A 27,123-nucleotide genomic window follows, 5' to 3' on the forward strand; every position below is an offset into this window, starting at 1 on the left:
TGAACCAACTTCCTACATTATCTCTATGTGTAAAACAATATTTGATATATGAGTAGGTATTCGTGTATTTTTCATGGCAGGGAGGAAAAGGACAGATGTAAAAACTGGATTAGCAACATGGAGGTTACTGGTAGCCTGTTGACAATAGCAGTTTCAGCAGGAAGAATGGGGACAGAAGCAACAGCTTGAAGTGAGAATGGGAAATGAAACAGTAAAAGCAGTATCTGGACTTTCAGCAGGAGCTAGAAAGGAGAATGGAATCAAGGAAAGACTGACTCTGTTTTATATAGAGATGAGAATGATGAGGAAGAAACTGTTGGTTTCATACATCAAGAGGACAGTCTCAAGAGCAAAGAACTTGAGCAGCTGATAGCAGAGGACCCAGAACACATGTCTCTCTAAACATATTAAAAAAATAGAAACTGTTTCCACATATTTATAGAATGTCAGTTACTGAAATGATACGCAGCACCATGAAATCTGGCTCACTACCTGAGTAGTGGTACATCTGGACTTCTGCCCCCTTACTGTCTGTTTTCATTTTACCATCCTTTTGCTTTGCTCTTATTTTTGTTTTGCCTTTCTTGCCATCTGTTAGATTGATAGAGTTTTCTGTATTTTCTTCCCGCCCCATCCCTTAAGATGGTTTGAAATTTGTAAGGTTACATTTCTTTGTTTAAATGATTCCACTTGGGGCGCCTGGGTGGCACAGTCGGTTAAGCGTCCGACTTCAGCCAGGTCACGATCTCGCGGTCCGTGAGTTCGAGCCCCACGTCAGGCTCTGGGCTGATGGCTCGGAGCCTGGAGCCTGCTTCCGATTCTGTGTCTCCCTCTCTCTCTGCCCCTCCCCCGCTCATGCTCTGTCTCTCTCTGTCCCAAAAATAAATAAAAAACGTTGAAAAAAAAAATTAAAAAAAAAAAAAATAAAAAAATAAATGATTCCACTTAAAAATTTAACATACATAGTTTTCTGTGAATCTTTCTAATCATCTGCAAAGTTATTCAGCATCTCAACTTTCCTCTAAACAGGAAAGAAACCTTTAATTACTGAAAACTTCTTTGATCTTATTATGCATTTTTTTTAAGTGTATCGATTTATTTAGAGAGAGAGAGAGAGAGAGAGAGAGAGAGAGTGAGTGTGCAGGGGAGGGTCAGAGAGGGAGAGAATCCCGAGGAGGCTCCACACTGTCAGCGCACAGCCAGACACAGGACTCAAATTCAGGAAATCCTGCGGTCATAACCTTAACCGGAAATCAAGAGCCTGGGTTCAACAGACTAAGCCACCACAATCTTACTACTCTTGACTATGACTTTAGCATTTAAGGGGAATCCCCTTCTGAGGATATTCTCTCAAAATTAATAAACTTAGAAAATAATAAAACAAAATAAAAAAATTAAATTAAATTTTAGCATTTAGTATTTCAAAAGGTTATTGTTTGTATTATCAATACTTAATTTTCCCAACATGTTTTATCCATTTCTTGCTCTTCAGTCTCGCCTATATCCCAACGCTTTTTTCCCTCTGAGTCTACTCTTATACAAATATCTTATACAAATATATAATTTAATTAAGTTTCCTTCTTTAATGTGGGTGAGTTAATGGTACATGACATTCATCTTTCTATACGTGAAGTATTTTTATTTTGCTTTCACTCTAGACTGTTTACTTAGACCAGTGTGAAATTCTAGAGTAATATTCATTCACCTTTCCTTTTCCCCTTGCACAGCTATTACTATGAATCACTCACCCCTGTGTCTTCTGCATACTGTGAAAGATAAAAAGTCCACCTCAAAAGAGCAACAACTGGGCTGATACAGCATTTGCACTTTTCTCTTTGGATGCTTTTAAGTTGGGCTATTTCTTGTTTTTGTTTTTGTTTTTAAACCTGTGGATTTCTTTTTACTTATCCTGCTTAGTATTCAAAGGGTACTTTTGATCTGAAGACTCTTGTTTCATCAAAATCTGAAAGATTCTTATCATCTCTTTGCATATTTCACCATTTCTGTCTTCGCTCTGAAATGGCCTATTAAATGTAGGCTACAGCTTCATGCCTCTTAAATGCCTTCTCACTTTTCTTGAAAATCCTTTTGCTTTCCTATGTGCATTGAGGGTGAATTTCAATTTACTAATCCTCTACTTGATGAGGACTATTTAATCTATTAAATTTTTATTTTAGTAACTAACTTTCATTTCTAAGATTTCTAGTTGGCTCTTTTCCAGATTTATTTGTTCTGGTTTTATTCTGACAGTTTGTATTTCAAAATATGTGAATACTTCATTTATTCTTTTGAAGATATTAAACTTCTTTTAAAGCAATTCAGGCCGTTATTTTAATATCATCTAGAGTTAATACACATTTGATTTTGTTGGCTTTCTTACAATTAGGATTTTTCACGTATTTTTATTCTTCATTGATGTAAGAGACATAACGTTTCCTAAGTTTAAGGGGTACAATGTGATCTGAAATTTATATATTGCAATATGATCATTCATGTACTTTTAAATTTCAGAATTTACAATCTTATTATAAGTAGGATATATCCCTTCACTCTCCTCATGTTCTAGTGCTCAAACTCAATCTGATCCATCTGTCCTGAACCAGATCTCCTACTGCCAGTTTGAAATTCCTACCACTCAATCCAGTCTCTAAGTCAGCAAACAGTAGGTTCTAGTTTCTGTTCTTCTTGCCTCCCTACCCTACAGCCTCCTACAAGGTATAGCCTCACATAACAAATGGAAGAGCCTAGTTCCGCCTACTTTGGAGAGTGGGTGGGTGAGTTCAAACAGTGAGTCTGACTCCAACACCAGGCTATGCATGTAGCACCTACCGATCCCTTACCACAACCAAACCAAACCAAACCAAACCAAACTCCTGGTTGCCAGTGCTTGCTCACACACCCAGAGTAAGTCCACTCCTTGGACATAGCGAATCTTCTTTGAGGGCTGTTGTTTCTTCAGTTTTCTTTTTCCATGTTTTATCTATCACTCCAAGGAGAAGTAAAACAGATACTTCAAAGCATCTATTCACAATGCCGTCTTGGTCAGAATTCTGCCTAGCTACTAATTTACGTTGTTCAAGGCTTTTAAGGACAGATTAAATGCCAACAGACTAGGTACCCACAAAGGCAGAACCCTCTCTGAAAGAAAGGCAAACATCTTACACATAATTTTTAGTATATTCGTAGGGGTTTTTTTGTTTTTGTTTTTAGTGAAAGCCACTGGGCAAATGACTTAACATGGTATATTATGGTTTGATAACTAAACATGTACAAAAAATCCAAAAGGCTTTAGTTTTAACTATTCATCAAATCCTAAGTAGGTTATTAAACATATTGGTAAATTAAAGGTAGGCTTAAAAACCCTCCTATTTAGAGGCGCCTGGCTGGCTCAGTCTGTAGAGCATGTAACAGTTGATCTTGGGGCTGTGAATTCAAGCCCCACATTGGGTGTAAAGATTACTTAAACTTAAAAAAAAAAAACACTCCTGTATAATTAATAACTATAGGTTGTAACAATTGACACTGGACAGTTAAATAACATGATTTTATTTTTGTCTAAACTATACAGCAAGCAAATTCTGAAGCATCTTTACCCATAAAATCTATTTCTCAATTTCTTAAAATTTTGTTTTGGGGAACAGAGAGTAGGGCAGACAAAAGTGAAAGAAAAGCTTTCAACATTCACCTAGCATCTGAACAACTAAAATCTTTTACTGTCAAAAGTTTCAGAGACAACCCTCTTTTCCACAATGATCAAAGTTGTTCAACAAAATCACTAAGATGAATTGCTCTAAGGGTGATATTTCTGGATATTTTTCTCACTACAAACTGTCTATAGTTACTAATCATATAGTGCTAAGAATCATAAGCAAGAAATGCTAGTAAATGCCTCAAAGACATGTATGAATACTTACGTTGCACACCAACACCTTAATAAGCTTGTACTGTATCACTGGAGTAGAATCTTTATGATTTCAGTAAATAACTAGACATTCTATCCATGAATATTTCTAGATGCCTGTTTAAAGCTCAACCCCTGGCTGTTTGCCACACATCTGCTGCCATTAGCAAAATTAAAACTAATTTTACTAAAATTTAAAACATCTGAATGCTCCTTAAAAACTTAAGGATTCCTTAGCAAGTCTCTGCCTCTTAATGAGCTGTTTCTGACTTTACCACGTGATTTGAATTATTCAAAAGTCAATCTTAAATCCTTAAATATACAAATTATCTTTCAATCAAGCAATTACTTGCTGTCTATCTGATGGCTAACAACGTCTAATTTGGCCTAAGCAAATTCTGAAAAATTGAGCCCAAAATAAAACTATCAATAAACAAATGTATTTCTAATATAAGAAAATAAACTTGTATTTTTATTTGTCAGCAGACGAAAAAGGAAACCTTGTCGTGGATTTCAGTTTCAAACCTTTTGTAGAGCAGAAACATTAAATATCTTTGCCTGAGTCTATGTTCACCTCAGAAGAGTATTATAACATATTTTACTTTTATATTATTTCATCACTTATTTCTTCTCCCATTTCTTTTCTTTTTTTAATGTTTATTTATTTTGAAAGAGAGAAAGAACGCACGTGCACACACACGAGCAGGAGAGGGGCAGAGATAGAGAGGGAGAGAGTGAGAATCCCAAGCAGGCTCTGTGCTGAGTGTGGAGCCCTACACGGGGTTTGATCTCACAACCGCCAAGATCAGGACCTGAGCCAACATCAAGAGTAGGCCACTTAACCGAGTGAGCCATGCAGGCATCATTCTTCTTCCATTTCTACGTTCCAATAAATATTCTGGAACTCAGGGACTCATCATAATCTCCATCCCTTCATCTTCTAATATCAAACTCTCAATATTTCTCCCTGCAGTTCTCCATCATCACAAGAAAAAGAAGAAATTGGCTAAAACTGCATAGTAAGCCCAAAAGGAGGATGGGGCTTAGGGAAAAGCATGAAAAACAGGCACTGCAAACATAAATACAGGTTTCTCAAGGAATCTACAAAATATTCCCATGTGAAAGACACCCAACTAAAGAAAAGATAGTTAAACTCCCTTCCTGTACTGTCTCAAACATAGTCATGACTTCAGTAATCTCTTAGGTAGAGCTAATAACTACTCCTAAGTCTCTCCCCAAGTAGGAACTTGGCATTCATTCATTTACAAATATTTACTAAACAACTACTATGTGCAAACCACTGCTCAAGGCACTGAGTCCTGCTATCATGGGACCTGGAAACAAGTGGGAGAAATAAATATTGTAAATATCAATCAGTATTAAGTGCTGCCCACACAGAGTTAAAATTAGGTTGATATGGCTACTTTAGATGAAGTGATTAAAGAGTGACTTTGTGCAGAGTTGACATTTCAACTAAGATGTAAATGACCAGAAGGGGTCAGCCATGTGTAGAAGGGCACCTTGGAAAGAGAAAGCAACTAGAGCAAAGGCCCTAATCAAGAACAAGGTTTGTATTTCCCAAGAGCCAAAAGGAGACTAGTTGGGCTGAAATATAATGAGCAAGAAAGAGAATGTAAGCACAGAGCCCAAGAAGACTGCTGCAGTAATCCAGTCAAGAGATGATGATGTCTCACAACAGAAAAGTAGTATACCCGGGATGCGTGAGCAGCTCAGTTGGGTAAGTGTACAACTCTTGATTTCAGCTCAGGTCATGATCTCACGGTTGGGTGAGGTTAAGCCCTGAGTTGTGCCCCATGCTGACAGTGCAGAGACTGCTTGGGATTCTCTCTCTCCCTCTCTCTGCCCCTCGCCCACTTGTGCAAGCTCGCGTGCTCTCTCTCAAATAAACTTTTTTGTTTTTAAAAGGCTAGCATAATTCTAAAAAAGAAAAGAAAAACAGTATATACCCAACTGCCCATTAATCCATCTGTTAAAATGTCATAGAGGCACCTACAATTCAGATGTCCAAAACTAAATCACCACCTTCTTATGAAAATATACTCTAGCTTTGGCATTCCCAATTTTAGAAGTCAATGAAATCATCTACACAATCACCTAATCCAAAATAGGCACTGTGCTTTACTTGACCCTCTCCTCTCTTCCCCAAATTCAACCACCCAATCTTAATTACTTAGCTCCTAAATCTCGAGTTCATCTACTCCTTTAAAAAAAAAGCATTGCCATTAACCTAATCTGGGCCTTAATTTGTATTACTGCTCTCAGTCACCTTCTTTTGCAATAGGTTTTCCAGTCTTCAGCTAATTATCTTTCTAAAATTTTAAATCTGATCAAGTACTTCCTCTACTTAAAATGCTCTAATAGATTCCCACTGCCTACAAAACCAAGTACAAACTCCTCAACAAAACCTTGATCTCCTGATATTCATCCCTTGTGCTCTCAAAACTACCAACCCCACCATCAGGTCCTCGACTAACTAATCACACTAAGGTAGTTGTAGGTTTATCTTCTTTCTCTACCATTCAGTACACCAATACCTAACTTTCTTTTAGGTCCCTAATTAGATAACATTTCCCCTCATGGAAAACTTTCTCAACCACTCAACACTCAGTTAGGTACCCCTCCCAAGTGCTCCTGCAGTATACACTATTTCCTCTATCATGGTACTTACTCTACAGTATTACATTTGTTTACTTAACTTTGTTTCAGCAATTTTCTGTTTTAGTAATAAATTCAGTCATTCTCATCTGCTGCCGTATAAAACGTGTTCAATAAATACTTCTTGAATAAATTAATGGACAAATAAAGGACTTCATTTTTATGCTGCACAGCAAACTAGGTATCCTGAACAAATTGTTTTCAAACACATTACTAAGCTCACAAAAAAATTATCTGAAGAGGGCAAAAACGAAAGAAAAGCAGGACCTCTACAGAATAAGTGAGAACACCAAAGCCAACTTTTCCCCTGAGATTTCTGTTAAAGCTTATAGTCCTTGAGCTTCTACTTCCATATCTGCTAGGGAAGTAAGAAACCAGAGAATAAGAACTACATTCTGTTTAGGATGAGGAGTCTAACAGGAGACACCCAGAAAAAAAGCAACACAACGTGTAACTCTGAACTGAAAAAAAAAAAAAAAAAAAATACACACAGAAGGGAACAGCAAGAAAGCATGTCAGCCTTTACTTCACTGTTAAATAGTGAGGATGAAAAAAAAAAAAAACCCTGAAAATCCTAAGGATAAGTCAGCTCTCACTCAAGTTTGCAGTCTAAATTCATGCTACCAAAGTGGTCTAAATAATCTAGGGCAAAGAATTTAATTTAATTTGGTCCCAAGCTATATTCCCAGCCGCTAACAGAGGCAGAAGCAAACTCTATGCAGGAATGCATCTTCAATCCAGAAAGATTTCAGAGTTCCAAAATATAAAACTGCATGGAAAATGAACAACTCTCAGTTAAAAAACAGATATGGCATCATGAATAAGTGCATGAACAGAGGAAAAAAGATAGTTAGAACCAAAAATTTCAGACAGAAGAATTTTCAGTCACAGAATATAAGACATGTTTAATACGGTACTAAAAGAGAATAAAAGAGAAGTTTGGACTAATGAAAACATAAGGAACAAGACACCAAACAAGCAAGATGAAAAATAAACAATTTCTAGAAATGAAAAATATAATCATTGAAATTAAAAACCCAACATACATATCAACCAGCAGATGAGAGGCAACAAACAAGGGAATTAGTAGACCAAGTAGACTTATGAAAATAATCCAGAATTCAGGCCAGAAAAATGAAGAAATACAATATGACAAAGAGGCTTAGAGGCATGGAAAATAAAGAAAGAAAGTCTAACATAATTCTAGTTAGAGTTCCAAAAGGAGTAAAAGAGAACTGAAAGCGAGGTGGCTGGCTGGCTCAGTTGGTGGAGCATGTGACTCGTGATCTCAGGGTTGACAGTTGGGAGTCCCACGATGGGTAAAGAGATTACTTAAAAATAAATAAGTAAATAAACTTTAAACAAAAAGAGAGACAGAGAATTGAGAAAAGGTAATACTTGAAGGGAGAGTGACAAAACTATAGAGTAAAACCAATTCTCAGATCCTGGAAGCCCAACAAATCTCACACAAAGTAATACATACCTAGTACGCAGTAATATACACAGTAAAACTGCAGTATACATAGTAATACATACCTAGTACGCAGAAATATACACAGTAAAACTGCAGTTTACACCAAAGTAAAGACTTTCAAAACGAAGGTAATCAAATGTAAAAAGGAATAAAATAGAAAAGACATGAGAACAAAAGCATGATATGTGACTTCTCAACAACAGTGGAAGCCAAAAGGCACTGTAATAACATCTTAAATGTGCCTTTACCATAGATAGATCCTCACCTCAAGAAACTTCTATAGGATCCACATCAGACAGAAAGATCAGAGAAATAAGAAAAGGTAGTTAACAAAGATTCTAGAAAAATTTAAACAAATAACAATGTATATCGTATAGAAGGGAAAGAGCAGAACAAACACAAAATACAGCCAATAAATAGCATGTAAGTTGGGAGAAAGTGACCAGAATTAAAGCATTCTAAGTTCTTCATATTTTTCAGAAAAAATGTAAACTTTTCAATTACCTTTAGATGCTGAAGTACATAGAGTATATAACTCCCAAATGAGTACATGTATGTGTGTGTGTCTGGGAGAGAGGGAACAATGCAATGAGAAAAAAAGAAAAAATTTAAAAGGCGAAAAAGAAATAGAAGATAAAAAACACAAGGAAACTCATGATACATTGGCAGAAATATATCCTGTAAACATATCAGTAATAACAGTAAATGTAAACAGACTAAATTTCCAATTAAAAGACAAAGATGATCAAATCAGGACAAAAAAAGGTTATAGTCAAAGGATGGGAAAATTTATACTGAGCAAATACTAATAAAATCTGGTGGAGATGTCACTAAAAAAAAAAGTTGTTACATAAAAATAATGAATGTAATTCATTAGTGTTATATGCTAAATGTCTATGTATCTAGTAACACAGCCTTGAAATATATAAAGCAAAATTTTAGGGAGAACTATTAAAGAAAAAACTGTCAAATCTACCATCAGAGCCATCATGGCTTAAATGCCTACTTTATTTTTTTTTTTTTAACGTTTATTTATTTTTGAGACAGGGAGAGACAGAGCATGAACGGGGGAGGGTCAGAGAGAGAGGGAGACACAGAATCTGAAACAGGCTCCAGGCTCTGAGCTGTCAGCACAGGGCCCGATGCGGGGCTCGAACTCACAGAGTGCGAGATCGTGACCTGGGCCGAAGTCGGCCGCTTAACCGACTGAGCCACCCAGGCGCCCCTTAAATGCCTACTTTAGAAAAGAAGGAAAGTTCAGAATTAATAATCAAAATAGCTACCTGATAATTTATTTTTATTTTATTTTTTTTAATTTAAAATCTTTTTTTAATGTTTGTTTATTTTTGAGAGAAAGAGAGTACAAGTGGGGGAGGGACACAGCCGGGGCGGATAGAGGATCCGATGCGGGCCCTGCGCTGACAGCAGCGAGCCAGATACAGGCTCGAACCCATGAACAGTGAGATCATGACCTGAGATGAAGTTGGACATTCACCCAACTGAGCCACCCAGGCACCCCACTACAAGATAATTTAAAAATGAATGACAGAATAAATACAAAGAAAGCAGGAAGATTTAATTAAGGTAAAAGTAAAAATTAATAAAATAGGAAATAAACATACAATATAAGGATTCAAAGAAAAAAATTATTACTTGGGAACATAATAAAATGGACAGAGTTCTGGCAAGAATAATCAAGAAAATGACAAACACCATTAGGAATGAAAAAAAGGGATATAACTATAAATGCTGCTCAGAATATACAGAGTATATTGAACTTGATCCAATAAATTAAAATTTTAGTTTAATTCAATAAGCTCCCAGAAAAAAATAGAACTTACCAAAACTGAATCAAAAAGAAACAGAAAAACTAAATGAAAGTAAATCAGCAGTCTAATAGCTTTCCACAAAGTAAACACTAATTCAGAAAGTTTTGTACAAAAGTTCTATGGAACATGCAAGGGACAAATAATCTTATTCAAGCTATTTTGGTCTAGACAAAATGATTTTTTTTTTTTTAACATTTATTCATTTCAGAGAGACAGAGAAAGAGCATGAGTGGGGGAGGAGCAGAGAGAAAGAGAGGGGGAGACACAGAATCTGAAGCAGGCTCCCGGCTCTGAGCTGTCAGCACAGAGCCCGACGTGGGGCTCGAACTCATGGACCACAAGATCATGACCTGAGCTGAAGTCAGATGCTTAACCGATTGAGCCACTCAGGCGTCCTGAAAAAAAATGATTTTAAAAGATTTATACATACCTGTTTCATCAAATGATGGCACTTTTTCCACGCTGAGACTTTGTGATCCCTGTCCTTCTTTCTGAACATTTGTGGAGTACAACTTCACTTGATTCAGTGTACAAATGAATGGGTGACTACAGGGAACCACGTTTGAAAAGCTTCCCAATGTCACTAAATTCTGCCATTCTACAAGAAAAAAAAATTAATTTCAAACTCACAAGGATTTTATACCCAATAAAACATACTTACTAGTATTAGAAGGGTAATTTTACAGAATAACAGTAAAACTTTCATTCTGCAAAATATCCAAATGCACAATGCCAACCCACCCTCTCCACAGAGGTGTTTCATTGACCCCTAGGTGTATGGGGACCACATTTTGTAAAGAAAAAATAACAATAATATTCCTATTTTCTCTAATTTGTAAATTTATTCATATGTAAACTTTTAAAATATATAAAATTAGATAAGACATTCTGATTATTGATTATTCACCTGTTCTGAAAGGTCTCTGGAATACTTTTATTTTATATGCTGGTTGCATGCTAAAAAATGTTGGCATAACATACTTTTCACAATAGAGAACTCTAAGGGGGAGGGGGTGGGGGGAGGTCAAGATGGCTTCCTATTCAAAATTACCCTGTGTCCTCCTTTTGCTAGCTAGAGATTTATTCCTCTTTCACTTCACAATCAATAAGTGAATTACACTAATCAGTCATTCAGAGTGTCACTGATTTTTTTTTTAATCAGATAATTAGATCAACATTTGGTAAGATTCCTCAGTATACAGGAATTCTAATTGAGGGAAGAATAGAAGACTAATTACAAAGCACTTCAGCTGCTGCATCTGGATGACTGTGGGCTTTAGAGGGCTGAAATACAGAAGAAAAATATATTCCACACTTGCACTGAAGTGGTAGAAAACTAAATATGTCTGTCTCTACTCTCATGTGACCCTCTTTCTCTTTTTTACTATGAGTACTCAGGCCTTGAAAATCTTGTGAATAATTTACATCTCTTCTAAAGCATCAGATGAAATAATAAAGTTATACCATTAGAGATAGTCAAGTTTCTCTAGTGGAGAGTTAAACTTTTAAGGGTTGAAACTTTCCTCTTTTTTTTTTTTTTTTTAAAGTAATCTCTATACCCAATGTGGGGCTTGAACTCATAACCATGAAATCAAGAGTCATACGTTCTACCAACTGAGCCAGCCAGACATTCCAAGTACTGAAACTTTTCTAATTGTTTAATAATGTTTTCCAAAAATGGTAATTCATGTATGTGCATGTACAGATGTATACCTTCTGAAATCAGGAAGAATAAACCTTTTCTTTATGGCTCACAAAATTCATCAGGAACATAAATTTTGTGAATGTTCAAGATAATCTGAAAAGCATGAGAAACATAAAGCAGCATAAGTATCCACCCAAGTATCAGGCTTGGAATTTTTTTTTTTTTTTGAAAAATTCCTTGATGTCAACTTAATCGTTCATTTATTTGGTAAAGAATTGTTGAAGGCCCAGTATGATTTTGGTCATTTGGTATTTCTTAAAGGCTGAGTAAAGCAAATATAACGATGTATCTTCTTGCACATTAAAATATGTAGCCTACTAGCAGGGAGCTTGGATGGCTCAGTTGGTTCTGACTCTTGATTTCAGCTCAGGTCATGATCCCCAGGTCGTGGCATTGAGCCCCACATCAGACTCCACGCATGGAGCCTGCTTAAGATTCTCTGCCCCTCTCCCCTGTCTTGTGCTCTCACTCTCTAAAATAAAAATCAGGGGCACCTGGATGGTTCAGTCGGTTAAGGTCAGTCTCTTTTGGCCCCAGTCATGATCTCACAGTTTGTGGCATCGAACCCTGCATCAGGCTCTGCGCTGGCAGTATGGAGCCTGCTTGGGATTCTCTCTCTCCCCCTCTCTTTGCCCCTCCCCCTCACACACTCTCAAAATAAATAAACTTAAAATATTTTTTTAGGGGCGCCTGGGTGGCTCAGTCGGTTAAGCGTCCGACTTCAGCTCAGGTCACGATCTCACGGTCCATGAGTTCGAGCCCCACGTCGGGCTCTGGGCTGATGGCTCAGAGCCTGGAGCCTGCTTCCGATTCTGTGTCTCCCTCTCTCTCTGCCCCTCCCCCATTCATGCCCTGTCTCTCTCTGTCTCAAAAATAAGTAAACGTTAAAAAAAAAAAAAATTTTTTTTAATTTTTTTAAAGAATACATTTAAAAAAATAAAATTTTTTTTAAAAAAATAAAATTTAAAAATAATTTAAAAATAAAATATGTAGCCTACTAGCAAAATTAGTGAAGCAAGGGCTAAAGCAAATGCACCTAAGAAACTCACCCTCCAGGAAAGCACTGGTCACTGGTATTCTGACTTCACGGTCTGATTCAAATTATCTTTTGTGATTATTACCTAACAAAGACAATATGCCACAAATACTTTTTTTTTTTCACCCAGTGATCAAATGCTTTTGTAGAGACTGTACTAAAATGTTTAAAAAGGGAATATGCCACAGTCTAAAAATCCTTCCTCAGAAGCTGACAATGTTTCCATGACTGATCCTAGATGTTTTTCAAGGTTCTCCTTAGTTTTTCAAACATTAAAGAAAATTTCAAACACATGCAAAGGTAGAAAAAAAAAAGTACAATAAATGTCCACATATTCATTGCCCACCGTCAGCAATTATGAACTCAGTCAACCTTGTCTTATCTCTACCTGCACCAATATCTCTTCACCTCCATGTTAATTTGATGAAAATCTCAGACAAAATAATTTCATTCATAAGTACTTCTGTATGTATTCTAAGAGACAAGAGCTTTTTAAAAACACAGATAAACCACCATTACAAAAAAATAGTAAACAATTGAGGATATCATCAAATATCCTCAATTTCCAACTGTTGAAAGTTTTACAACTTTTGTGTGTGTGAACAGATCCTAATAAGATCCACATACTATGGTTGATGCAGATGTCTTTTAAGCCTCTTTTAAGCTACAAGATGTCTTTTTTTTTTTTTTAACTTTATGTGTTTCTTGAAGTTTATTTATTTTGAGAGACAGAGAACGTGAGCCCAAGCGGCAAAGGGGCAGAGAGAGAGGGAGGGAGGGAGAGAATCCCAAGCAGGCTCTGCACCATCATCATGAAGCCCTACTCAGGGTTCCATCTCACGAACTGTGAGATCATAACCTGAGCCAAAATCAAGAGGCGGCCACACACCTGACTGAGCCACCCAGGCACCCCTAAGAGCAATTTTTAAGGTGAAGAAACCAAGTTTTGTCCTAAATTTCTGTCCTGGTAGTTTTCCAGTCTGAATTTTGCAGACTTAATTCTCATGGTGTTCTTTAACCTATGTTCTACGAATCAAAGGATGTAAAGGCTTTATCTAAATTCTGATTCTTTTTGTTAGGATGCTACCACTTATTATGCAGTGATGAGTTCTTTCATCAGGAGCCACATAAAATTTGGTCGACTATTTGTGTAGTGTCTGCTGTTGTTCAATGCCCATAACCCTTTATCCATTAGGTGGTTACAAATGCAGATATTCAAATGTATCAATTCTTCAATTGTTAGAACACTTCTACAAAAAGAAAATCCTGTTCATTTATTTGGTTATTCACCAATGTACTTCACATAGGAAAATCAGGCTAAATACTTAATTCTCTCCTTATTTACCAGTTCTCATAATAAAGAGTTCACTACCTACCATCCTGAAGTAGTGACACATTAATTTGCGTATATATTATTATTTCATAGATTAAGAGTTATTTGATATATTTCAATCCATTTCAGTCACTCTGATTAATAGTTAAACTGTCCCATTTCTGACAAGTAGGGGTCTCTTCAAATTGATTCCTGCATCCTTCTGAAACTATTCTAGTAATAATCTTTAATAGCTTCCTTGCTAGCTGTTCTTGAAAAATCCTTAATTTTTAACTTTAGAAGAATTTCAGGTATCAGCAACGTTAAAAGTACACATTTGGCATTAACACAAGATCAAAAGCTGCACAAAATTTGCAGAATACATTACCACCTTTAACATTTTATACTCTAAAAAATATACAGGACCACATTTGATTCAGGAAAAAAAATATTATCTAACACACAGCAATAGCAACACAGCCATTTAAAAATACATAGGGGCACCTGGGTGGCTCAGTTAAGTGTCCGACTTCAGCTCAGGTCATGATATCACGGTTTGTGAGTTCAAGCCCCACGTCGGGCTCTATGCTGACAACTCAGAGCCTTGAAAGCTGCTTCGGATTCTATGTGTCCCTCTCTCTCTGCCCCTCTCCCACTAACCTCTGTCTGTCTTTCTCAAAAATAAATAAACATAAAAAATAAAAATAAACACACCCACTTTTTAATAAATTATTGAATTCATTAATTAATTCTAAGAGGCAGAAAGATAGTAAAAAATATTACCCACCATTAGTACCCTTTCTTAAAGGTGACATCTAAAAAAAGCTGCATACAGAAGATTAATCTTTGAGAGCCTGGTGCTCACTGTTCTATGGATTGGACAAGGACCTTCTCATTGCTGTATAGATAAGAGCTATTTCTTCACCAAAACTGCAAAGCTACCACTATCTTGTCAGTCTAGTCACAACATTCAGTCTTCTCGGCTTTTATTTTACTGTTATTGCCTCTGTAGCTTTTAACAACCACTGCTGATAACCACTAGTCCTCTCTCTCCAATGTGATTTGTCACCCACCACTCACTCTGGCTTTCAGAGGAAATCTGGCTACCTTTTTCAGACTACAACACACAACACAAGAAACTCTATCTCATGCAAACTGACATTTCTGCCTACTGTGTATGTTGCTTCTGCAACAACCATAACTAAACACAAACAAAAAGATTTCTTGCAGTTTGTAATGTTTTCTTACTGGCTAATTTAAGGACTAAGATTTCCAGAGGTCAGTCTCTTAAGAGACTATTTCAGTAGTTTCTCCCCCAAATGCCTAAAGGACTGATGTATCCAAAACTAAGTAATTGTTACACTTTATTCTAAAGAGGTTAGTGTGAACTTAAAATACACAACAGCAGAAGCTTTCTGGGCCCATAAAATACACAATAATACAGACTGTGAAAATGTTCTTCATGGTAATATTTATCATGGCAAAAACTGGAAACTTAAATGTTTCCTAACAGAAAAATAAAAATTATGATATCCCTATATTTTCATTGTGTATACATTAAAAACTATTAATGTGGAAAAATATTGAGAATATTACATAAAAAAGCAAAAGACAAAATAACATAGGATTTCAACTATTAAAAAATGTGACTGGGGTACCGGGGTGGCTCAGTCAGTTAAGCGTCCCACTCTTGATTTCGGCTCAGGTCAGGATCTCACAGTTCTCAAGTTCAAGCCCCATGTCAGGCTCCAAGCTGACAGTGCAAAGCCTGCTTGGAATTCTCTCTCTCCCTCTCTCTCTGCCCTTATCCTGCTCTCGCTCACTCTCTCAAAATAAATAAACTTTAAAAAAAAAATGTGACTAGTAGCGGGCACCTGGGTGTCTCAGTCAGTTAAGTGTCTGACTCTTAATAGCAACTCAGGTTTTGATCTCAGGGTTTTGAGTCCAAGCCCTGTATTGGGATCCACACTGGGCATGAAGCCTACTTTAAAAAAAATAATAAACAAAAATAAAAATGTGATTAGTTGGGGAAGAGTTCAGATGGCAGAGTAGTATAGTAGTAGGACCTTATGTTTGCCTTGTCCCTCAAATACCAATAGATAAATACTAAGTCACTGTGAACATCCAGGAAATCTGAGAACTAAGAACAAACTGCAACTAGAGGGAGAAAAGAAGCCAAATTGTAGAAGGTAGGAGAGGAAGGGATGGGATTTGGGGGAGAAAAGAATCAGCTGTGCTGAGGAGGGGAGGGAGCCCTGATTAGGGAGAGGGAAGAAAGGAGAGGAAGAGATGGGGGGGATAGAGAGGGAGGGAGGGAGGGAGGGAGAGGGAGAGGGAGAGGGAGAGAGAGAGAGGGAGAGAGAGAGAGGGAGAGAGAGAGAGGGAGAGAGAGAGAGAGAGAGAGGGAGAGAGAGAGAGAGAGAGAGAGAGAGAGAGAGAGATAGCAAGCACATGTACATGCAAGGGACAGCAAGCAGGGTGCAAAGCATTGCACAAGAACACCACTTCCCCAAAACCACTGACAGGGAAAATGACAGGGGCTGATAATCTCAAGTTTTTACAAGCAGCGGAGCTCAAAGTCTGAAGGTTTAGAAGTCCACGCTGTTGCTGGGGTGGGGCCTGGGAGTCACAGAGGTGCTCCTGTGCAGAAGGAGAACAGACGTGGGTGCAGATAGCGTGCTCTGAGGATCCCTTGGGTTGCACTGAGAGAGACCGCACCCCTTCTTACAGTGCATTTGGGAGAGGTGGCACTGGCTCTCCAGGGACAAAAAAGCCAACAGATGCCCTGAGCTGCCCTGTTCATTAGCCTAGGAGCAGAGGCAGCTGCTCAGGGCAGCTACGCTGGACACTGGCTTTCTGCTGCACTTTACCATAAACTCCAAGCCTCTGAGCATTCATGCAACTGCCCTGCTGGGACAAACTGGCACCAGCCACAGCACAGTGAGACCCTTCCCCAGAGGATCAGTGTAGGTCCATGCCTGGCTGGGTCCCTAAAATTTGGAGTATTGAAACCCAGTCAGCGCACCTGATATAAAAAATAGGAGCACTGCACTGGGTGGGCAGAGAGCCCAGACACAGGGTGAAGGCAGAGATCCGAGGGAAGCCTGGGACACATGAGGGGAGAACGTTCGCTCTTCTGTGAGGGTTTCCTGAACAGCGGAGGGCATGAACTCCCCTCTCTGGGGACTAGAGAGCCAGCTGATGCCATGTTTTCCTGGCCCATCAGCACAGAAGGACTTCAGTGAGCAGCAAAGCACCCAGAGTGGAAGCTTGAGCCACTTTCACTAAGCCCTTCCCTCTGTGCTCTGCAGGTGCTTCTGAACAAGGGCAAGTGTGCCTGAGAGAGCAGCAGTGGGCCACTCCCCCAGAAGACCAGCACAACCTCTCACCACCCACACGCAACAAATCTACTGATCATAGAGTGCTACAAAGCTTCAGTTCTAGGAAAAATAGGATCCAGCCTCTTTTAACGATTAGCCGACCAAAACATACTGAGTTAAAACTTGCCACACAGTGGACAAGGTCAAAACACTCCCCACTGCAGCACAGAGAAACTCTGCAGAGGACTGACCTAAGGGAAGAAACAGCCAAAACACAACAGTCGAGTACACAAAGCATATACCAGAAACAACTCCTGAAGCGGCAGGCCCTAGACAGTATGACTTCTTAATATAGCCAATACTCTCAAGAGCAGGAAACATAACAGGCTTTTATAATACACAGAAGACAGAGCCCTACAGAAAATGCCAAGACAGAGGAATTCATCCTGAAAGAAAGAACAAGAGATCACAGACAGGGATTTAATCAAAACACATATAAGTAATATGACTGAACCAGAATTTAAAACAACAATCATATGGACACTAGCTGGGCATGAGAAAAGCATAGAAGACACCAGGAAGTCCCTTACCACAGAGATAAAAAACCTTAAAGCTAGTCAGGCTGAAATTCAAAAATGCTATAACTGAGATGCAAAAACTGGATGTAATGACAAAGATGAAAGAAGCAAAGGAATAAGTAAGTAATATAGAAGATAAAATGATGGAGAATAATGAAGCTGAAAAGAAGAGGGAAAGAAAAATATTGGATCACAAATGTAGATGTAGGGAACACAGCGGCTCCATAAAGCGTAGCATTCATATCATAGGAGTTCCAGAATAAGAAGGAAAAAGGGGCAGGTTTATTTCAGCAAATAATAGCTAAAAACTTCCCTAATCTGGGAAAGGAAACAGACATCCAAATCCAAGAGGCACAGAGAACTCCCATCAAAATCAACAAAAGCAGGCCAACACCAAGATATTATCATAATAAAATTTACAAAATACAAAGATAAGGAAAGAATCCTGAAAGCAGCAAGGGAAAAGATATCCCTGACCTATAAGACAAATAAGGTTAGTAGCAGATCTCCCCACAGAAACTTGGCAGACCAGAAAGGAGTGGCAAGGTATGTTCAATATGCAGCCAAGAATACCTTATCCAGCAAGGGTATCATTCAGAATAGGAGAGATAAAGAGTTTCTGAACGAAAACTAAAGGAGTTCGTGACCACTAAACCAGTCCTGCAGGAACTAGTAAGGGGACTCTCTGAGTGGGAAGGACAGATCAAAAGCAACAAAGACTAGAAAGGAGCAGAGAAAATCTCCAGGAAATCTCCTGATGTTACAGGTAATACAATTCATATTGTATTTACAGGCACTAAATTCATATCAATAATCACTCTGAATGTAAATGGGCTAACTGCCCCAATCAAAAGACACAGGGTATCAGAATGGATTAAAAAAAAAAAAAAAAAAAAAAAAAGACCTATCTATATGCTGCCTACAAGAGACTTATTTTAGACCTAAAGACACCTCCAGCTGGAAAGTGAAGGAATGGAGAACCATTTATTATGCTAATGGATGTCAAAAGAAAGCTGGAGTAGCCATACTTTTATATCAGACAAACTAGATTTTAAACCAAAGACTGTAACAAGAGATGAAAAAAGGCACTCTATGATAATAAAGAGATCCATCCAACAAGAAATTCTAACAACTGTAAATATTTATGCCCCCAATAATATGTATTTGGGAGTAACCAAATACATAAATCAATTAATGACAAACATAAAGAAACTCATTGATAACAACACAATAATAGTAGGGACTTAAACACACTACTTACAACAATGGACAGATCATCTAAGCAGAAACTCAACAAGAAAACAAAGGCTCTGAATGACACACTGGACCAGATGGACTTAACAGATATATTCAGACCACTGCATCCTAAAGCAGCAGAATACACATTCTTTTCCAGTGCGCATGAGACATTCTCCAGAGTAGATCACATACTGGGTCGCAAATCAGGCTTCAACAAGTATAAAAACTGAGATCATACCAGGCATGTTTTCAGACCACAATGCTATGAAACTTGAAGTCAACCACAATAAAAAAAAATAAAAAATAAATAAAAAAAAAATTGGAAAAGACCACAAATACATGGAGGTTAAGATCATCCTACTAAAAAATGAATGGGTTAACCAGGAAATTAAAGAAATTAAAATATATCTGGAAGCAAATGAAAATGAGAACACAGCAGTCCAAAACATTTGGGATGCAGAAAAATCAGTCCTAAGAAGGAAGCATTCAGTAATACAGGTCTACCTCAAGAAGCAAGAAAAGTCTCAAATATACAACCTAACCTTCACCTGTCAGAGCTAGAAAAGGAACAACAAATAAAGCCTAAAGCCAGCAGAAGAGAAATAATAAAGATTAGTGCAGAAATAAATGATACAGAAACAAACAAAAAACCCAGTAGAGCAGATCAATGAAACTAGAAGCTGGTTCTTTGAAAGAATGAGTAAAACTGGTATACCCTGAGCCAGATTTACCAAAAAGAAAAGAGGAAGGACCCAAATAAAATCACGAATGAAAGAGGAGAGATTACAACCATATCACAGAAATACAATTAAAAGAGAATATTATGTTATTTTCAATTTTTTGAGGAACCTTGATACTGTTTTCCAGAGTCACTGCACCAGTATGCATTCCCACCAACAGTGCAAAAGTGTTCCCCTTTCTCCACATCTTCACCAACATCTGTTGTTTCCTGTGTTGTTAATTTTAACCATTCTGACAGGTGTGAGGTGGTAACTCACTGTGGTTTTGATTTGTATTTCTCTAATGATGAATGATGTTGAGCATCTTTTCGTGTGTCTATTAGTCATCTGGATGTCTTCTTTGAAAGAATGTCTATTCATGTCTTCTGCTCATTCCTTCACTGGATTATTTGTTTTTTGGGTGTTGAGTTTCATAAGTTCTTTATAGATTTTGGATACTAACCCTTTATCCAATATGTCATTTGAAAATATCTTCTCCCATTCCATAGTTTGCCTTTTAGTTTTGTTGATTGTTTCCTTCACTATGCAGAAGACTTTTATCTTGATGAGGTCCCAAAAGTTCATTTTTGCTTTGGGTTCCCTTGCTTTCAGAGACATGTCTAGTAAGAAGGTGCTGTGGCCAAAATCAAAGAAGTTGCTGCCTGTTTCTCCTGTGGGATTTTAATGTACTCCTCTCTCACATTTAAGTGTTTCATCCATTTTGAATTTATTTTGGTGTATGGTGTAAGAAAGTGGTCCAGTTTTGGGGTGTCCGGGTGGCTCAGTTAGTTGTCTGACTTCAGCTCAGGTCATGATCTCACAGTTCATGATTTCGAGCCCCGCATTGGACTCTGTGCTGACAGCTCAGGGCCTGAAGCCTGCTTCAGATTCTGTGTCTCCCTCTCTCTCTCTCTGCCCCTCCTCCCTCCCCCCAAAATAAATAAACATTAAAAATAATTTTTAAAAAAAGTGGTCCAGTTTCATTCTTCTGCATGTCACTGTCCAGTTTTCCCAGTACCATTTCCTGAAGAGACAGTCCTTTTTCAATTGGATACTCTTTCTTGCTTTGTCAAAGATTAGTTGGCCGTACATCTGAGAGTCCATTTCTGGGTTCTCTATTCTGTTCCACTGATCTATGGTGTCTGTTCTTGCGCCAGTACCATACTGTCTTGATGATTACAGCTTTGTAATACAGCTTGAAGTCTGGAATTGTGATGCTTTCAGCTTCGCTTTTCTTTTTCAGGATTGTTTTGGCTATTTGGGGTATTTTGTGGTTTCGTACAAATTTTAGGGTTGCTTGTTCTAGCTCTGTGAAGAATGCTGGTGTTATTTTGATAGGGATTGCACTGAATGTGTAGACTGCTTTAGGTAGTATAGACACTTTAACAACATTTTTTCTCCCAACCCACAAACATGGAATGTTTTTTCACTTCTTTGTGTCTTCTTCAATTTCTTACATAAACTTTCTATAGTTTTCAGCATACAGATCATTTATCTCTTTGGTTAGGTTGATTCCTAGGTATCTTATGGTTTTTGGTATAAACCATAAGATAAATGGTTTATATATCATTTATATACCATAAGTGGTAACTGTAAATGGGAACAATTCCCTGATTTCTCCTTCTACTGCTTCATTATTGGTGTATAGAAATTCAACTGAGGGGTGCCTGGGTGGCTCAGTTGGTTGAGCGTCTGACTTTGGCTCGGGTCATGATCTCACAGTCCATTGGTTCAGGCACCATGTCAGGCCCTGTGCTGACAGCCCAGAGCCTGGAGCCTGCTTCAGATTCTGTGTCTCCCTTTCTCTCTGCCCCTGTCCCACTCACACTCTGTCTCTATCAAAAATGATTATACGTTAAAAAATTTTAATTAAAAGCTTTTAATTAAAAAAATGCAACTGATTTCTGTATGCTGATTTTATATCCTGTGACTCTGCTAAATTTACAGATCAGTTCTAGCAGTTTTTTGGTGGATCATTTGGGTTTTCCATGTAGAGTATCATGTCATCTATGCAAAGTGAAAGCCTGACTTCTTCCTTGCCAAATTTGTATGCCTTTTATTTTTGTCTGAAAAAATTAAAAATAGAACTACCCTGAAAAAATTAAAAATAGACCTACCCTATGACCCAGCAATTGTACTACTAGGTATTTATCCAAAGGATATAAAAATGTTGATTTGAAGGGCACACACACCTCAATGTTAATAGCAGCATAGCAACAATAGCCAAATTATGGAAAGAGTCCAAATGTCCATCAACTGATGAATGGGGAAAAAAGATGAATGGAATATTACTTGGTGATCAAAAAGAATGAAATCTTGCCATTTGCAACAACATGGATGGAACTAGAGAGCATTGCTAAGCAAAATAAGTCAGAGAAAAAAATGTCATGATTTCATTCATATGTGGAATTTAAGAAACAAAATGATAAACACAGGAGATGGGAAGGATAAAAAGACAGGGAGGCAAACCATAAGAGACTTTTCAATACAGAAACAAACTGAGGGTCACTGAAGGGGGGGAGGTGGATGGGGGAATGGGCTGAATGGATGATGGTCATTAAAGGAGGGCACTTACTGGGATGAGCATACGGTGTTATATGGAAGTGATGAATCACTGGGTTCCAATCTTGAAACCAATATACTACACTGTATGTGGAATACTTTAAATTTAAATGAAAATTAATTTTTAAAAAGAGAATATTATGAAAAATTATATGCCAACAAATTGGGCAATGGGGAAGAAATGGATAAATTCCTAGAAACATATAAACGGCCAAAACTGAAAGTCTGAACAGACCCATAACCAACAAAGAAACTGAATCAGTAATTAAAAATCTTTCAACAAACAAAAGTCAAGGGTCAGATGGCATCCTTGGGGAATCCTAGCAAACATTTTTTTTTAATGTTTATTTATTTTTGAGAGAGAGAGAGAGACAGAGCATGAGCAGGGAAGGGGCAGAGAGAGTGAGGGAGACATAGAATCTGGAACAAGCTCCAGGCTCTTAAGGTGCCAGCACAGAGCCCAATGCGTGGCCTGAACTCACGAACCACGAGATCATGACCTGAGTCGAAACTGGACATTTAACCAACTGAACCACCCAGGTGCCCCAGGAATCCTACCTAATATTTAAAGAAGAGTTAATACCTATTCTTCTCAAACTGGTCCAAAAATAGCAGTAGCAGCAAAACTTCCAAACTCATTCTATGAAGCCAGCAATACCTTGATTCCAAAATCAAACTACTATAAAGGAGAATTACAGGCCAATGTCCCTGATGAACATGGATCCAAAATTCTAAAAAAGCTACTAGCAAATCAAATCCAACAGCACATTAAAAGAATTATTCTCCACAATCATCACAATCAAATGGGATACATTCCTGGCCTGCAAGCGTGGTTCAATATTCACAAATCGATGTGATACAGCACATTAATAAAAAAAAGGATAAGAACCATATGAGACTCTCCTCAGATGCAGAAAAGGCATTTGACAAAATGCAGCATCAATTTTTGGTAAAAACCCTTAACAAAGTAGGGATAGAGAGACCATACCTGAAAATCACAAAGGTGATATCTGAAAGACCCAGAGCTAATATCATCCTCAATGGAGAAAACCTGAGAGCTTTTCCTCTACAGTCAGGAACAAGACAGGGATGTCCACTCTCACCGTTATTTAACATAATACAGTACCAGAAGTCCTAGCCTCAGCAATCAGACAAGAAAAAGAAATAAAAGGCATCCAAATCAGCAAGGAAGAAGTCAAATGTTCACAGTTCACAGATGATATGATATTCTATGTAGAAAACCCAAAAGACTCCACCAAAAAATTGCTAGAACTGATACTCAAATTCAGCAAAGTCACAGGATACAAAATCAATGTACGGAAATCCGTTGCATTTCTTTACACCAATAATGAAGCAGCAGAAAAAGAACTCAAGGAATCAATCCCATTTACAGTTACACCAAAAACCGTAAGATAACCTAGGAATCACCCTAACCAAAGAGGTAAAAGATCTATACTCTGAAAACTACAGAACACTTATGAAAGAAATTGGAGAGGACACAAAGATATGGAAAAACATTCCATGTTCATGGATTGGAAGAACAAATATTGTTAAAATGTCTATATTACCCAAAGCAATCTACACATCTAATGCTATTCCTATCAAAATGCCACCAGTATTTTTCAAAGAGCTAGAACAAAAAACCAAAAAATTTATATGGAACCAAAAAGACCCCAAATAAGCCAAAGCAATACTGAAAAAGAAAAGCAAAGCAGGAAGTATCACCATTCCAGACTTCAAGCTATATCATAAAGTTGTAGTCATCAAGACACTATGGCACTGGCACAAAAGCAGACACGTACATCAATGAAATGGAATAGAAAACCCAGATATGGACCCATAACTGTATGATCAACTCATCTTCGACAATGCAGAAAAGAATGAATTTCCAATGGAAAAAAGTCTTTTCAAATGGTGTTGGGAAAACTGGACAGCGACAGAAGAATGAAACTGGACCACTTTCTTACACCATACACAAAAATAAATTCAAAGTGGATGACAGGAAAACACCAAAATGCCATGGGAGAAAACAGGCAGCAACCTCTCTAACACTGGTCGGAGCAACTTCTTACTAGACACGTCTCTGGAGGCAAGGGAAATAAAAGCAAAAATGAACTTTTGGAACTTCATCAAGATAAAAAGCTTCTGCACACTGAAGGACACAATCAATAAAACTAAAAGGCAAACTATGGAATGGGAGAAGATGTTTGCAAATGACATATTGGATAAAGGGTTAGTATCCAAAATCTATACAGAACTTACCAAACTTAACACCCAAAAAACAAATAATCCAGTGAAGAAATGAGAAGACATGAATAGAAATTCTTCCAAAGAAGACATACAGATGGTTAACAGACACATGAAAAGATGCTCAACATTACTCATCATCAGGGAAATACAAATCAAAACTATAATGAGATATCACCTTACACCTGCCGGAATAGCTATGATTAACAACACAGGAAACAACAGATGTTGGCAAGGATGTGGAAAAAGGGGACCCTCTTATACTGTTGATGGGAATGCAAACTCGTGCAGTGACTCTGGAAAGCAGTGTGGAGACTCCTCAAAAGGTTAAAAATAGAACTATCCTACAACCCAGCAATTGCACTATTAGGAATTTACCCAAAGGATACAAAAATACTCATTTGAAGGGACATGTGCACCACAGGGTTTATAGCAGCATTATCAGCAATAGCCAAATTATGCAAAGAGCCCAAATGTCCACCAACTGATGAGTGGATAAAGAAGATGTGGTATATACATATACAATGGAATATTACTCAGCCATCAAAAAGAATGAAATCTTACCATTTGCAACAATGTGGATGGAGCTATGGTATATTATGCTAAGGAAAACAAGTTAATCAGAGAAAGACAAATACCACATGATTTCACTCACATGTGGAATTTAAGAAACAAAACAGATGAACATAGGGGAAGGAGAAAAAAAAGAAAGGCAAATCACACGAGACTCTTAACGATAGAGAACAAAGTGAAGGTTGCTGGAGGTAAAGTGGGTGAGGGGATGGGCTAGATGGGTGACGGATATTAAAGAGGGCACTTGTTGTGATGAGCACTGGATGTCATATGTAAGTGATGGATCACTAAATTCTACTCCTAAAACCAGTATTACACTACATGTTAACTAACTACAATATAAATAAAAACTTGAACAACAACAACAACAAAAGTGACTTGTGGGGGCACATGACTGGCTCAGTCAGTAAAGCATGTGACCCTTGATCTTGTGGTTTTGAGTTCAAGCCCCACACTGAGTGTAGAGCCTACTTAAGAAAAAAAAAAAATGTGACTGGTGAAATATCTAGATTATGTATAGTTTTTACTTCATAAGTTATAATTCTCTGTATTTTCCAAAAAAATGCCGAAAATTTAAAAAACTAAGAAATATATTCATTGCCAAATTACTTCTAATATTATTACTACTAATACTGACACTATCTAGTTTACTCTTACACTTTCAGCTAGCCAGAAACACAGGAAAACCTTTGTGACTAATCATCTGGCAAGCAAAAGTGTGACCCAGATCAGGTAGCTCAGCCTAGAGAACGATAACGGATGTGATTTCTCTCCAGAACACAGTAAGCAACAGGGAAGAATATTGTTTTTTTAAGTAAATATGAGATGCTGGCAACTTCCTACACTGCCTATTGGTATACATCTCTACTGCCCTTAATTCTTGTTAATATATGCTTAGAAAAGTAAAAACAACAGTATCTAATATATTTAGGGTTTACCAAGCGCCATTGTCTTAAATGCTTTCCCTGCATCATCATATTTTCTAATTTATATTCCAAAACATACCTCAAAGTCATCTATTTCTCTCCATCTCCACTGCTAACCACCATGGCCTAGCCACAGCCTTGCCTGCCTAGATAACTATCATAGTTCCCAAATGATGTCCTTATTCACTCTCCCCTTTTCAATCCATTCTCCACACAGTAGTCTGATATTTTGTAAATATTGCCCTTTTTTAAAACCTAAAAGCCTAAAAGGCACTGATGCTTCTCAAACTTCATTTCATACTCTATCCCCACTTCCCCGAGCCACAGCAGTTTTCTTCTCTGCTCCTGAATGCTACTATATGGTCTTTAGGGTTCCCATTTGCTCTACCTGGACTGCTCTTCACCCTAGATCTTCATGTGGCTAGTTCATTTTCATTTTTCATGCCATGACTCAGTCACCACCTCCTTAGCAGATCTAAATGAAATGGCCTCTGCTAGCTACTTTTTAGCCCATCATCTTTTGCAGCACTTAGACATGTTTTCTCATTCTTAGTGTCTGCCCAATGAAGGTCTGTCTTGTTCAGCACTAACTACAATGCCTGGCACCCTTTGCTGAACTGAACCTCAACTCACAAAAACCTATGAGGCACACAGTATGATTAGCATCATCTTTCAGTTAACACATCCTATCATAAATTTGAACTATATAGAACTATGCTGTCAGCCTGCCAAAATGGTCTTTCATAGCTGGCAATGTTCCTATAACTTATTCAAAGTGGGGTGGGGGGAGGAGGCACAACAAAAGTGAAAACTTCCACTCTATCTTCCTTAGGGTAATAAATACTACCAGATTAGAGACAGGAATAAAATACAAAAATTTAGTTTTTTATTTAAAACTACACTTCTGTTAAACCTCAGATTTAAGCAAAAGCACATATCTGTTAATTTGATATGCAGTACTTAAAGGAGCATCCTCCCATCTCAAATTTTTGTCAAATGAGGTGAGGCATAAATATATGAAAAAAT

At 37.6% G+C, this 27,123-nt stretch overlaps 1 protein-coding gene across 1 annotated transcript in view; it reads right to left on the reverse strand.

Annotated features, from left to right (window-relative positions):
• Positions 1–27,123, reverse strand: part of SLC30A9 (solute carrier family 30 member 9) — an 84,845-nt gene that overhangs the window by 53,578 nt on the left and 4,144 nt on the right. The window contains exon 2 of the mRNA XM_042936494.1: positions 10,311–10,478. Within this exon, the coding sequence (XP_042792428.1) occupies positions 10,311–10,478 (168 nt within the window). The remainder of the gene's footprint in view (positions 1–10,310; positions 10,479–27,123) is intronic.

Source organism: Panthera leo, chromosome B1 (genome assembly GCF_018350215.1).
Source record: "Panthera leo isolate Ple1 chromosome B1, P.leo_Ple1_pat1.1, whole genome shotgun sequence".
NCBI classification, from domain to species: domain Eukaryota; kingdom Metazoa; phylum Chordata; class Mammalia; order Carnivora; family Felidae; genus Panthera; species Panthera leo.